Here is a 12609-nt window from a genome sequence, read left to right on the forward strand (position 1 = left end):
TCACCACGCAACCAATGGAAGCATCGCCACGAGACCGTGCTCCTCTTCACGACGAGCGGGACTGCGGGCGACGTCGGTCCGCGTGGCTGCGACTCTCCCGGTCACGCGTCCCGATCGACCCACCGACCACCGCCGACCGGGGGCCGTGCTCCGTCCCAAAGCGGGTGGCGCGCGGCCGTGTCAGGGGCCGTCCCAGAGCGGGCAGCGCTCGGCCAGGTCAGAGCGAGCAGCGAGCTTTCTCCGGTGCCTGGCGGCCAGCGCCGTTGCGCCGATCTCTGGCGGTGCCGGCGCCGGCTGCAGCCTCACCTTGGCCGCGCCTGTGTAAAACGGGCCGCGCGCCGGCCCGGCCGCCAGTCGTCGCCATGCCGCCCCTCCGCTGCTGTCTGCTGCTCGCGCTGCTGGCGGCCGCCGCCGGCCAATCCCCCGCCAAGTGTGGGACCAACAGACAAGGTGCGCACTGCACGGACGCTGGTGTTAGTGACCGGCGCCGGTGCCGGCTCCCGACCCGCTGTCAGTGATCGGGTGATAGGCGACCGGGCGCTAACCAGTGTTGAATGGCTCATCGCAAGCGCGCTGTCCAGTGTGGTGACAGACAGGTGATGGTTGCCATTACAGGCGCGGTGTGGGATTGTGAGCCGTTCAAGACACATTAACCGTGCTGAAGCACAGTTGTTTATGGCAAGTCTGTAATGACAAGCCAACATCAGGCGAGCAAAAATACCAGTGATGGCAGACCATGCTGTTCGGTCTTGTCCTTTACCATTTTTTCACACCTTCAGACAGTAATCAATGCCCAGTTTACGCATCAGGTGCTCTTTGCGTGTTAATAATAAGCGCTCTCTAAGGTAACCGCATGTAGTTCTGGCCATGTGTGTAACCAATGGGGCTCTAGGAGGGGGCATGCTCCCCACTCCAATTTTCTCAAATGAGTTTTTGCCTCCTCCAACTTTGCCCGTGAAATGTGCGTTTTGACACGTTTTCCCATTGAAAACGTAACTTTCTGGTCAGAGTGCACCACCAGATTCAAGTTTGACCTCTCGAATCCTGATTTGTCCCCCAATCCCAGAGACGTGTGATGCATCACTGATCGGTGGTGGACGCTCGGCTCGATCTACACCGGGGCACTGTCCCGTAACCGCGCACTTCAATGCGAGAGTGCCTGTAGACGTCACGCACGCTGCAGTCGGAGTATGGACATGCAACGTTTCCGCAGGCTCGTGGCGACGACTACACTATGGGCGACAGCGACAATTGTCTGCTTATTCATGTTCACATTCTTCTCGTTCGGGCCAGCAGGACGCATCCGGGAGAAAATAGCCCCACATTCCCTCTGACAGTCCTTCATGACATTCCTTCTATCACCCTCCGTCCAGACCTTCTGCCATCAATGGAAAATTGCTCAGTAAAAAGACTAATAAGCTAAAAGGGATGAACTCTGCTTTGCCAACGTCTCTACCGTAAGCTGTTTGGGCGGGGGCCAAAAGAATGGTGAGGTCGGTTATTGTGCAAATACGGGCTGCATGTAATTGCGGGGGATAATTCTCATCTTAACTTATAATCCTGATTATGAACGTGACTCGTAGATAAGCATATGCGCTGCTAGCTATTTGCCGAATGTCAAACATGAACGCGTATTGCTCATTGGATACAGCCGGGCAGCCTGATGCGATGCAACATGTCCCTCCCGCTGTCGGCCCTCCGATATTTTTAGGTGAATGAGAGGTCAGGAAAACATGGTGCACCTAAGAAATCAGACACACACGCGAATACACGCATGCACACACGCACACACACTAGTGCACACACATACACACGCACGCGCGCGCGCACACACACACACACACACACACACACACACACACACACACACACACACACACACACACACACACACACACACACACACACACACACACACACACACACACACACACCACACACACATATATATATACATATATATATATATATATATATATATATATATATATATATATATATATATATATATATGTGTGTGTGTGTGTGTAATTAACTTTTTCAAACAGTATTAGCATCGGCCAATCTGCTGTGTCACCGGTTGGAGCTCGCCACACCAAGTCGTCAAACTAAAACGGCAGACAGGTCGCATTTTTCTTTCCTGCAAGACGTAACCACCGATCTTCACCAGTCAGGGTCGTGATTCATGATGTGAGTGGCCCCGTGGACCTGCACCATTTGACTGTTGCTGCACTGGTGCCATCCTCAGATGTGCGGGTAGACAACTGCGGAGGAAAGATCTGCACCCTTCGTCGCGGCACCAGCACTGGAATCACCATCACATTCCGCCCCGGTAAGTGCACACCGCTTATTCCAGGCTGAAGGAATTTGGAAACGTCTTAGAATAAGGCAAGAACAGAATTTGATCATCGGCTTCGTATGTAAGACGCACTGATGGTCAGTGACCGCAGCAACTTATCATAGCAGGGCTGAAATAGCTGGAAAGATGCAGGACACACAGTTGCAATGTGCTGGATAAGGGTAGATCATTGGAGCTTATCATCTGATGGAATACAACTGTATCCCACTGAACACTTAAGTTCCGTAGCATATTGCGGGGAGCACGAGGTAATGTCATGTCACTTTTTGGTGAGCACGAAATTATTTGTCAAATAATTCGAGGGAGCATTTAACATTTGTATTGGTGTTTTAACTGAAATAGCGTGTTGAAGATCATTCGATGCAGTTCACAGCTTTTCCTTCTTAAGACCTAAGCGCCTCTAGTTTCGGAGCTACACACCCGCGAAAATGAGCAGACTATTTCAAAAGGACTATTTCAAGGTCACGCCAGCACTTTGGCACTAAAATAACGCCATTTAGATCCTGTCATTCCGTTAACCATGCGGTGATCAAGGTCAAACGAAATATAATTGTCGAGTCGTTCACATCTGTCGTCCGTAAGCACGATTTTTGGATACAACTGCCGTCAGTTGGCTCTCGATTAGTATGTGCAAGGTACAATGACGTAATCAAATAACGACAAATTGAACAGCATATTTAACTTAAGCTTTTGTCATCATTTTGAGGAAAATTTGCGTGAAATAGCTGAAATATGCCATCAACTATAGCCCTGGCATCGTGATTGCAACCAACGAGAAAAGCTCTCACTTCACGTGCAAAAAGCAACGTTTATTCCCAGTATGCAAACAGGTTGAAAGTGAGGCTTACTTGACATTATCGCTGTACCAGCTGACCAAGATCGCTATTTGGTTATACATTTTTTTATTAAACAAAACATAGAGGCATGGATATGCTGTTATCACATATGATTATAGGATCTATTTGTATATTGATCATCAATGCATCTTTTAAAAAGCATTGTATCAACCAATAGTTGCACCGTGTATTCAGTCGAGAAGCAGTACTTTCTCGTGCCAGTGCACGTGCAGAAATTGTGCGCCGGCCGGCAGATAAACCGCACCAACGGCTCAAGACGAAGGTGTCGGGCGTGGTGTTCGGGTTGGAAGTGCCGTTCGCCGGCGTGCCATCGAACGCGTGCGGTTCGCTCGTGCAGGGCAACTGCCCCCTGCAGCAAGGCCAGCAGTACGTCTACCGCGCCGAGATCCCCGTCCACAACAACTACCCGGCGGTGAGTGGAGCAGCGCCGCGGCCGGAGATCGGTCATGGCCAGCCAGTGTGCCAGCTGGCCGCGGCGCTGCGGCAGAGCGTCCTCCCGCGGGGCGGCTGCTCTGCCCGGCGCGGAGCACACCAGACCTGCCGTCGACGCCGGGCCCGTCCCTTATCTGCTCCAAACACCGAATGTTAAGGCCGGGCGAGTCGCCGTCAAAAGCGTGTGTCGCGGATCTCCAGCCGCGGGCCTCTCGTGCAGACGGCACATAAAATGCCGGTTCCCGCGGAACGCGGTGAGACCGAGGCGCTGCCCTGACGGAGGGCTAAACCATTTCTCAGGCGTCTTCAGTGGATCTGCTTTGGAAATGCTACTGACGTCATGGTGTCAAGCTGCACCATCTGTGGTCCCAAGCCTGCCTGATGTTTTGTCGTAGGAAAGTGTTCCAAAACACTCAAAAGCCTTTTGTAACACCACAGATGACCGCAATAGGTTCTGAAGAATCCGAGGTGCCAAAGTCCGAGCCGATCGCCTCGTTTTTATGCCACCATTTTTCATGTCATGCCGAGGATATGACGAGGGTATGCCGGACTTGGTCACCGAATGTCACACAAAGCCGTGCAAGGGGTTCTGAAAAGGCTGAAAATTCCTTCCGTCTCTGGAGACGAGAATACGACTAGGGTATTGACGTCATGCTGCATATTTTCATGTCATGCCATTTCACGTCATTCCTCACATGCCAGCTGCGGATAAAGCACATGCCAGCTAAAAATAAGCCCCGCGGATAATTACGCCGTCTCATAGGTGGCTTAGAAAACCTCAAGACCACAGATCGTATTGGCTACAGACCATCCCGTTAGCACAGGCACCAACATTGCTGGAGCGTGCAGCCAATCGGCGCCGCGCTGGTCATCGAATCACCTCTGCAGTCGACCGCGTGGCACGCCTCGCCGAGGTGTGTCCGCTGGCCCTAAATGTAGCTGGAACCAGTGGTGACCAGAACCAATGAATGTAGCTTGAACCAATGATAGCTCGTCTCCCGGAGTTCAAGATCGTCTCTATGTTGGACGTGCCGCAGCGTCAACGTGTGCGCGCCATTTCTGTGTTGGGTGCTGAGAGCACGCTTACGGGAGGGTTATTACGAGGTGAAACGACCGTGTGAGCCCTGCGTGTGATCACCCGACCGTGTGCCCCTTGTGTCAGTCCTGTGTGGAGATGGCTCCAGGACCTCGGAGCTGACACCGGCCTCTTTGCAGATCCCGAACGTGCAGGTCAGGTACCTGCTGGTGGACGCCGACACCAACGAGGTGGTGACCTGCGCCCTGATCCGGGTGAAAATCCGCTAGCGGGCGGAGAAAGGCCCCCGCAGAGGAGGCCCCGCAGAGGACGCCCCGCAGGCGTGCCCGGATCGTATTCGGACCATGCCACCCCCGCCCTGACACCGCACTGGCTGCACGAGTGGAGCAACGCGAGTGTAAAGGAGTAGAGAGAGAGAGAGACAGAGAGAGAGAGAGAGAGAGAGAGAGAGCGAAAAGGGGGGGGGGGGCTTAACAATGTCGCTGCTGTAGAGTTAGACATGTGTGAGGTATGCTTTCCACGTTACCTGGTGGTCACGGGTAACGGAAAAGGAACTTGGTCGTTCACCCGAGTTCTTGCATTTAAGTGACTGATAGCTGCCCCACAAGGTCACCGACTGTTTTACCTGAATTGATGTTGGTGCAGTTCACGCAAGAGGTTCCGTTATTTTGTTGATCATTTGCAAAGAGTTTTTCGAACCGTCCATGGCAAATTCGTGTCGTTTCTTGGCACGGCGCCAAGCCGTGTCAAAGGGATCGTTGCCCCTAGTTATTTGACATGCAACCTGCTGCAGTTCAGCACTTCTAATTGGGCGCTATGCAGCCCACGAAGGGTCAAATGGAACATTTTACACTTAAGGTGTGAGAACGAACACTTTCAGAGGTTACTATGTCCTGCTGCTGCTAAGAAACGCTGATTGGAACACATGCCTGTCTCTACTGAGGCGTAATCATATGTGCTGTATGTGTACGTGCGGCGATGTTTGTGCACACTGGCTCAAATACACATGCACTGTTAACGCATGAACCCAATGGCAATGGATTAAATATGATCTCCAGGGGAGCATTTCCGAATTGCGATGGACTATACCAGCTCTGACATGCGCGCTGTCTAAATGCATATTCTTCGAAGAATGTAATTACTCGCTACGCAACGATTGTCCGTGTGACAGCTTCGGAGTCTACGCAGACATTACGACAGCCAGCTTTGGAATCCACGCCGGGATTACGACAGCTTCGGAGTCCATGCAGACATTAGGTCCACAAGGAGACAGGCCCTAGAACAGGCCTACATGAATAAATAGGCATATATGAATATCTATGTATAAATATATATTAGGCCTACATAAATAAATAGGCATCGAACTAAGATTGTAGAAAGTTGCAGCAAAAAACATACTGCATTAATGAATGGTGCCGAGCAAGGGATAAGCAGCATATTTTGCCACGTGCCTTTAAGGTATGCTCTGTATATGTGTGAGAACTGCGTGCTCTCCATTGGCTACTAGCAACAGCTTCATCTTGCCGCCTTTCATCAGACTCTGTCGCACGCCTCCTGATCTTCCACCGTATACCTATGACCCACCTCGGGAGCAGCGATGATCGTCTCCCGAAACGAAAGGGACTTTCATCCTTTTCAGAACCCCTTGCACGGCTTTGCGTGACGTTCGGTGACCAAGTCCGGCATACCCTCGTAGTACCCTCGTACCAAGCCATACCCTCGTAATACCCTCGCACCAAGACATACCCTCGCCATACCTTCGTACCGAGACATACCCTCGGCGTACTCTCGTACCAAGACATACCGTCGTCATACCCTCGTACCAGACATACCCTCGTCACCTCTGGGGCATTGGTGTTAACGAGCCATTCGAACCTCGGTGCGCACTCTTCCTGATAAGTGTCGTGCGCTTACTGCTCCCCGTTTCACGAGTGGCTCGCCCATGCCGCTGGACGGCGTTGTCGAAAGAGTGCTGTCGCCACGAGTGTCTCGTGAGTACCCTATTTGCTGCTGGGTGAGAAATGTTCTTCAGTTTTTTTTTTCATAAAACCCTAATTTGCGACCGTATTTGGCTTATCCGGGTAGAAAGGAGTATTGTCATGTACGAAGGCAGCTCTTTGTTCAAACCCTTTCATCAGGCCTCCCCCAGTTCCCATGTTTCAAAGCCCGTTCTTTTGCACAGTTTTCTGAGTTTTTCTTTACTTATCTACACTGCGACTGTCTTGCCTTGTTAAAAACTAAATGGGGCCTCTGATGCCTTTAATATCTCAGACTGGCCGACTTTTCTTAATGAGCCTTGTGACTTGCCTTTCTCGTGTGCGTCCGTCTAAAGCGTGTGGGCGTTTCTCGAAGGTGTCAGGGCTGCTTTCCAGTCACCTTTTGGTTTGTAAAGGTATTTCAACAGGTAATTTTGTTTCTAAAAAACGTCCCCGCCGCTTCTTGGTCGTCGTCCCATTGGGAGACAGTGCCTTTCATCAGTGTTTTTCCTTGGTTCCAGTTCAACGTTCCATTAAGGGCACTAATTATTTTCCGGTGGCATCCCAGTGTCCAGTGCCGAGGAGACCTCGTCAGCTTAGCGCTGACTTTTGTTGTCGCCATGTGTGTGAAGCGCATGAGGCAACGTTTTCTTGGACGTCAGTCCAAATTGTACCTATGATACCGAAGCAATTATGCCGCTCAGAACGATCGCCAGCATCCTAGCGTCACAATCCCTGGTGGCCGACTGACGGTGGCCGACTGACGACCCATCCTGGCTGGATCCCTGTATGATGGAGCGGCAACCCATCCAATGGTCCGTGGCCGACTGACGATCCATCCTGGCTGGATCCCTGTATGATGTAGCGGCGGCCCATCCAATGGTCGGTGGCCGGCTGACGACCCATCCTGGCGGGATCCCTGTATGATGGAGCGGCGGTCCATCCAATAAGCTGCCGGTCATGTTCAAGCTCAGCAATGCCTCATCTTGCCGTCATCATGCCGTATTACCTTAAAAAATAAAACCAGAAAATGCAATGACTTCTTGCTCAAATATGTACCTTTGTATCTCCACTACAGCCCACCTACCTTCAACCTCAAATCATCCTCATTGTCAAATAAAGCGGCACGCGGCTCTGGACCTAACACTGATGTCCCCGCGCATCGCCGTTGTTTTCAATTGCACCGCTAATTTACGGATCCACGGAGCGAACAGCGAGTAATTGCCATTAGGGTCCACGAACCATGACCTGTGACGATGAGTGTCTTCAACCGTCGGAGAAGATTTGTTCAAGCTGAGCCAATCTTATGAAAGACGGCTCTGTGCTCTGTGCAGATCTGAGCTCTGTGCAAATCTGTGTTTTGTACAGATCTGAGCTTTGTGCAAATCCGAGCCCTGCCCAGATCTGTGTTCTGTCCAAATCTGTGCTCTGTGCAAATCTGTGCTCTGTGCAAATATGTGCTGTATACAAATCCGAGCTCTGTGCAAATCTGTCTTTGTACACATCTGTGCTCTGTCCAAATCTGTGCTCTGTGCAAATATGTGCTCTGTCCAAATCTGAGCTCTGTGTAAATCTGTGCTCTGTGCAAATCTGAGCTCTGTGTAAATCTGAGCTCTGTCTAAATCTGTGCTCTGTGTAAATCTGTGCTCTGTGTAAATCTGTGCTCTGTCCAAATCTGTGCTCTGTGCAAATCTGTGCTCTGTCCAAATCTGTGCTCTGTGCAAATGTGTGCTCTGTCCAAATCTGAGCTCTGTGTAAATCTGTGCTCTGTGCAAATCTGAGCTCTGTGTAAATCTGAGCTCTGTGTAAATCTGAGCTCTGTCCAAATCTGTCCTCTGTGTAAATCTGTGCTCTGTGTAAATCTGTGCTCTGTGTAAATCTGTGCTCTGTGCAAATCTGAGCTCTGTCCAAATCTGTGCTCTGTGCAAATGTGTGCTCTGTCCAAATCTGAGCTCTGTGTAAATCTGAGCTCTGTCCAAATCTGTGCTCTGTGCAAATCTGTGCTCTGTCCAAATCTGTGCTCCGTGTAAATCTGTGCTCTGTGTAAATCTGTGCCCCGTCACCGTGCCGTACGCCGGTCAGCCACAGATAAGCATGCCGCGGAACCGGAGACAACACTCGCACCTGACCAGGAGAGGGATAACCAGCGACCTACCGACCGGGCTCGCTGAAGCGTAACGCGGCTGATGCGCGGTCACGTTGGTGCATGTACGCGCTGATTTAGCATGCCATTGCGACCCGAGAGACGTCTGTGTACAATGAAATGCGCAATAACATCTGGACTAATGTAAATGGTCAACGCGCAAAGCCAGCACTGGACTGTCGTGCTGATGTCAAAAATGTATAACAGCCCACTTCTCAGTAACATTACTGCCTCATTATATGTGCAACATCGTAAGTGGAAATTTATAACAATAACAAAACTCGTCAGGATGAACAATTCTAGTTCCCATTTCCACTTCTGAAAACGAGATTTTAATCCTTCAAACTGTCTGTTTATCCCACAGGCATCAAACTCTTGGTTCCTAGATACTACTGGCTGTTTTGCCAACACTACTCTGGTTCCTGATACCCACTCTTCCATAAATACAAATATGAGACATTGGTTCCCACCGATTCCTTCAAAAATGATAGAACCTAGTTTCTGGTTCCCATCGGCTTTTCGCGGACTCAGGCTCTAGTTTATTGTTCCCGCCAGTGATTGGGTTCCCATTGGTGCAGCGTCTGTGTTGTTTTTTGTTTTGTTATTATTCCCGTCGACATTTGTCCCCTTCGATTTTTCCCATTCGATTTTAATCCCTGTCGACTGTTATCCCTTTTGACGTTTGTCATAATTTTGTTTCGTGCTTCGAATTTTTCGTTACCATCTGTATCTCCGTCGACTTGTATCCCTAGTGGCATGTCCTTAAATAATTCCGATTTAATTTTGGTCCTTGAACACTTTTTTCTCGTTCGAAGTAGCCCCTCGGCTTTTTCCATTCTACTTTTGCTATCCGTTTTTTTTTTCTCCGGATGCCAGAAAAATTAACGCATGCCCTCTAAGCGCGCGCGGTGCGCAAACACAGCTAGCCGCGCATCCGTGCTCTTTGTGCTCGCACGGCTCCGGCCGAATGTCACCCACGCATGAGGTGTTGTTCTCTCACGAAACGATGTCTGACCTTGCCAAGGTCGTCCGTCACACTCCGAGCACTTACGGTAGTGTTTATTGTCTGTTATGGGACGGCCGCGCCGTGGGACGGTCGTGACTTGGGTTGCCAAACAACGCGCGCGGCGTGCAGCGCGTGGCAAGCGCACGCAAACCGCAAGGCCCAGGGCGCCGGGCCGGGTCAGGTTCAGGGCCGACGCCGACGGTGGCTTGCTGCCGAGCGGCCGAGGCACGCCCGGCCGCCGACGCCGGCACCGTCCTCGCCCGGAGCGGCACGGCCGTCATCAGCTGACGACCCGAGCGCTGCGGAAGCGGCAATCCTGGCCATTCACCGCGTCCGGTGCACGTTAGGTGGGAACGGCAGCGCGTCAGGGCGTGCCGCAGATAACAGCGGAATTTCCGCTAAAGTCATCAGGGGCTGATCAGATCGCCCTCAGGGAAGCGTTGTCCGCTGTTGGAATTCGGCTGGCGGAGGTGTAAACATGTTGATCGAAGCTCCGTTCCTGGAGAGGTGCGGACGCGCTGTCCTATTCGAGGGGTGCGGACCGCCGCGCCGCCAGCGACGCCCATTGACGCCAGCTCGCTAGCGTGACCTGTCAGACCTGGAACGCTGCCAGTCGTTCGGCACATGACGCAAAGGAATTATATGCCGAGGGACCAATATACCGGTCCTGGTCAGCATTACTCAGCGAGATACGTGCCTATTGACATGGAGAGGGCGCTTAGCAGGTCAGGGACGGCCAAGCCACGACTGGGTGGTAACCGCTCTCCGGTTTTTATGGGATCTCCCGCGCATAAACCCAGTATTACTTCAACCACGTGCTTCTTGTCCAATGAGTATACATTTGGTCAGAACCTCAGATGCCTAACCGCCGCGGCATTTTCATAGCATGCCGTACGACACCTAAAAACGCGCAATCACGCTTTACTGGAAACGCATGCATAGATAACCACTTTGAGCTGACGCCGGTGGCTGTCGAGCAATGCAACTGTTTAATTGAGGCAGTGAGACATATTATCCCAGCCTGGTGGATGAGGTACAGTGGCATAGTAGCTGGCAGCCTGTTTCCCCGTAGTGACAAAAGCATGCGCCCCCAATGGCGGATCCATAATTTTATCAGGGGATGGCCACTGAACATCGCGGGTCACTGGAGCTCGAGACCGCATCCAAAGGCATGACGGGATTTCGACCATTATCTTGTATGGCTCTCATGTTTGCTGTCTGCGTGGGGAGCCCACCTTTCCGTGCGCAACTCTAGAAATATAGGCGTGTGTACACAAATGAAGCGCGTTAAGTTTGCCCAGATCATAACGGATCCCACCATTTTGATGCTAAGTATTTACGAAAGCATATGGCAAAGCGGGCCGCTCAGTGTCATCAAAATCAAGCTTGACGCTTTTCCCAGGGCTGGTTGTGGCTAACCGGCTTTCGGTGGCTAGCCGGGTAGCCGATGTTTTGATCAGCTGATGGCTAATGCCTGTAGTGCAGAGCTTTTGTTTCCACTATAATAAAGGAAAGGAAAAACATACTAGCACTCGAACCATGCTCAAAATGTCATGCACAACATGAGTGTCACAAATTCAACAACCGAAGTAAATTAAGCGTACGACTTAGACGGCACGTAACATTGTGTTGGTCATAACATTATATAACACTAATTATATATAATATTAATTTCTCATTATATTGCTACACGCCCTCGGCGTCGCACGCTGCATGTACCTTGATTGTTGAATTTGTAACGCTCCTATAGCTGTGCATCACATTCTGAATATGGTTTGAGTCGCGCGTAAAAAGATCCCTTGCGCGCAAAAAAATCATCGGAAATCATGCGCCTGCTGGCAGCTGCTGTCTGCTGCTAAGGCATCAAGGGAAATCGTCATCGCGTAGATCTCGGACTTACTGCACATGAATGGATTCAGCCGGGCCCGTATACGCAACCAGGCGAAACAGCCCGACGCTCGCAAAGACATGTGGGACTTTCGGCATCAGAGTAAGGTCCGCTTGACCTAAAGGGAAGAGCCCAGGATCAGTGCTGGGGGCCCCGGAGCAACCAAGAGTGTCTTTACATAACATATACCATGTTAAGTGCATATGGCCCGCGACAACAGAGCGGTGTCCTCGGAGCAAATAGGAAGTGTCCACCGTGTGGACCCCGTCACCCCGTGTGGTGGGTCACCCCGTCACCCCGTCACCCCGTGTGGTGGGCCACCCCGTCACCCCGTCACCCCGTCACCCCGTGTGGTGGGTCACCCCCGTCACCCCGGGTCACCCCGTCACCCGTCACCCCGTGTGGTGGGTCACCCCGTCACCCCGTCACCCCCGTCACCCCGTCACCCGGTGGTGGGTCACCCCGTGTGGTGGGTCACCCCGTCACCCCGTGTGGTGGGTCACCCCGTCACCCCGTCACCCCGTGTGGTAGGTCACCCCGTCACCCCGTGTGGTGGGTCACCCCGTCACCCCGTCACCCCGTCACCCCGTGTGCGATCAAGATGGCCGGGGCAAGTTTGCAGACTTGTTCTCAATTGTGCGTAAAAATCCCCGACAATAGTGCAGAGTCCTTCGAAAATGATATTAAATGGACTACCAGACCATTGTAGAGGACCCCTGAGCATCGAGTGTCTCAGGAAGCCCCCTGAGCAACCGGAGAGAACTCGAGACCAATGTGAAGGGCACCTGAGCAGCCGAGAACACCCCGGCAGGTCAACATATGCGGCCCGCGGTAACAACGCGGACATCCTTTCGGGTGACGGGGTGGAAATCTGAGGAATCCCTTGATCGATCAAAAGTGCCCCGGCAGGTT

At 51.9% G+C, this 12609-nt stretch overlaps 1 protein-coding gene across 1 annotated transcript; it reads left to right on the forward strand.

The window, feature by feature from the left end:
- Positions 1-353: 353 nt before the first annotated feature.
- LOC119105206 (NPC intracellular cholesterol transporter 2) lies at positions 354-5741 on the forward strand. Its single transcript, XM_037228700.1, has 4 exons — positions 354-450; positions 2249-2332; positions 3450-3628; positions 4864-5741. The coding sequence occupies exons 1-4, from the start codon at positions 363-365 to the stop codon at positions 4951-4953; spliced, it is 441 nt and encodes a 146-aa protein (XP_037084595.1). The 5' UTR covers positions 354-362; the 3' UTR covers positions 4954-5741.
- The last annotated feature ends 6868 nt before the right edge of the window (positions 5742-12609 follow it).

The sequence above is a fragment of the Pollicipes pollicipes genome, unplaced genomic scaffold (genome assembly GCF_011947565.3).
Source record: "Pollicipes pollicipes isolate AB1234 unplaced genomic scaffold, Ppol_2.1 Scaffold_2555;HRSCAF=2994_pilon_pilon_pilon, whole genome shotgun sequence".
Taxonomy (NCBI): domain Eukaryota; kingdom Metazoa; phylum Arthropoda; class Thecostraca; order Pollicipedomorpha; family Pollicipedidae; genus Pollicipes; species Pollicipes pollicipes.

Coding starts and splice junctions, on each gene's coding strand:
- LOC119105206 (XM_037228700.1), top strand. CDS start 363: ATGCCGCCCCTCCGCTGCTGTCTGCTGCTCGCGCTGCTGGCGGCCGCC. Junction 2,333..3,449: donor CACCATCACATTCCGCCCCG/GTAAGTGCACAC, acceptor GCCGGCCGGCAG/ATAAACCGCACCAACGGCTC. Junction 3,629..4,863: donor TCCACAACAACTACCCGGCG/GTGAGTGGAGCA, acceptor GCCTCTTTGCAG/ATCCCGAACGTGCAGGTCAG.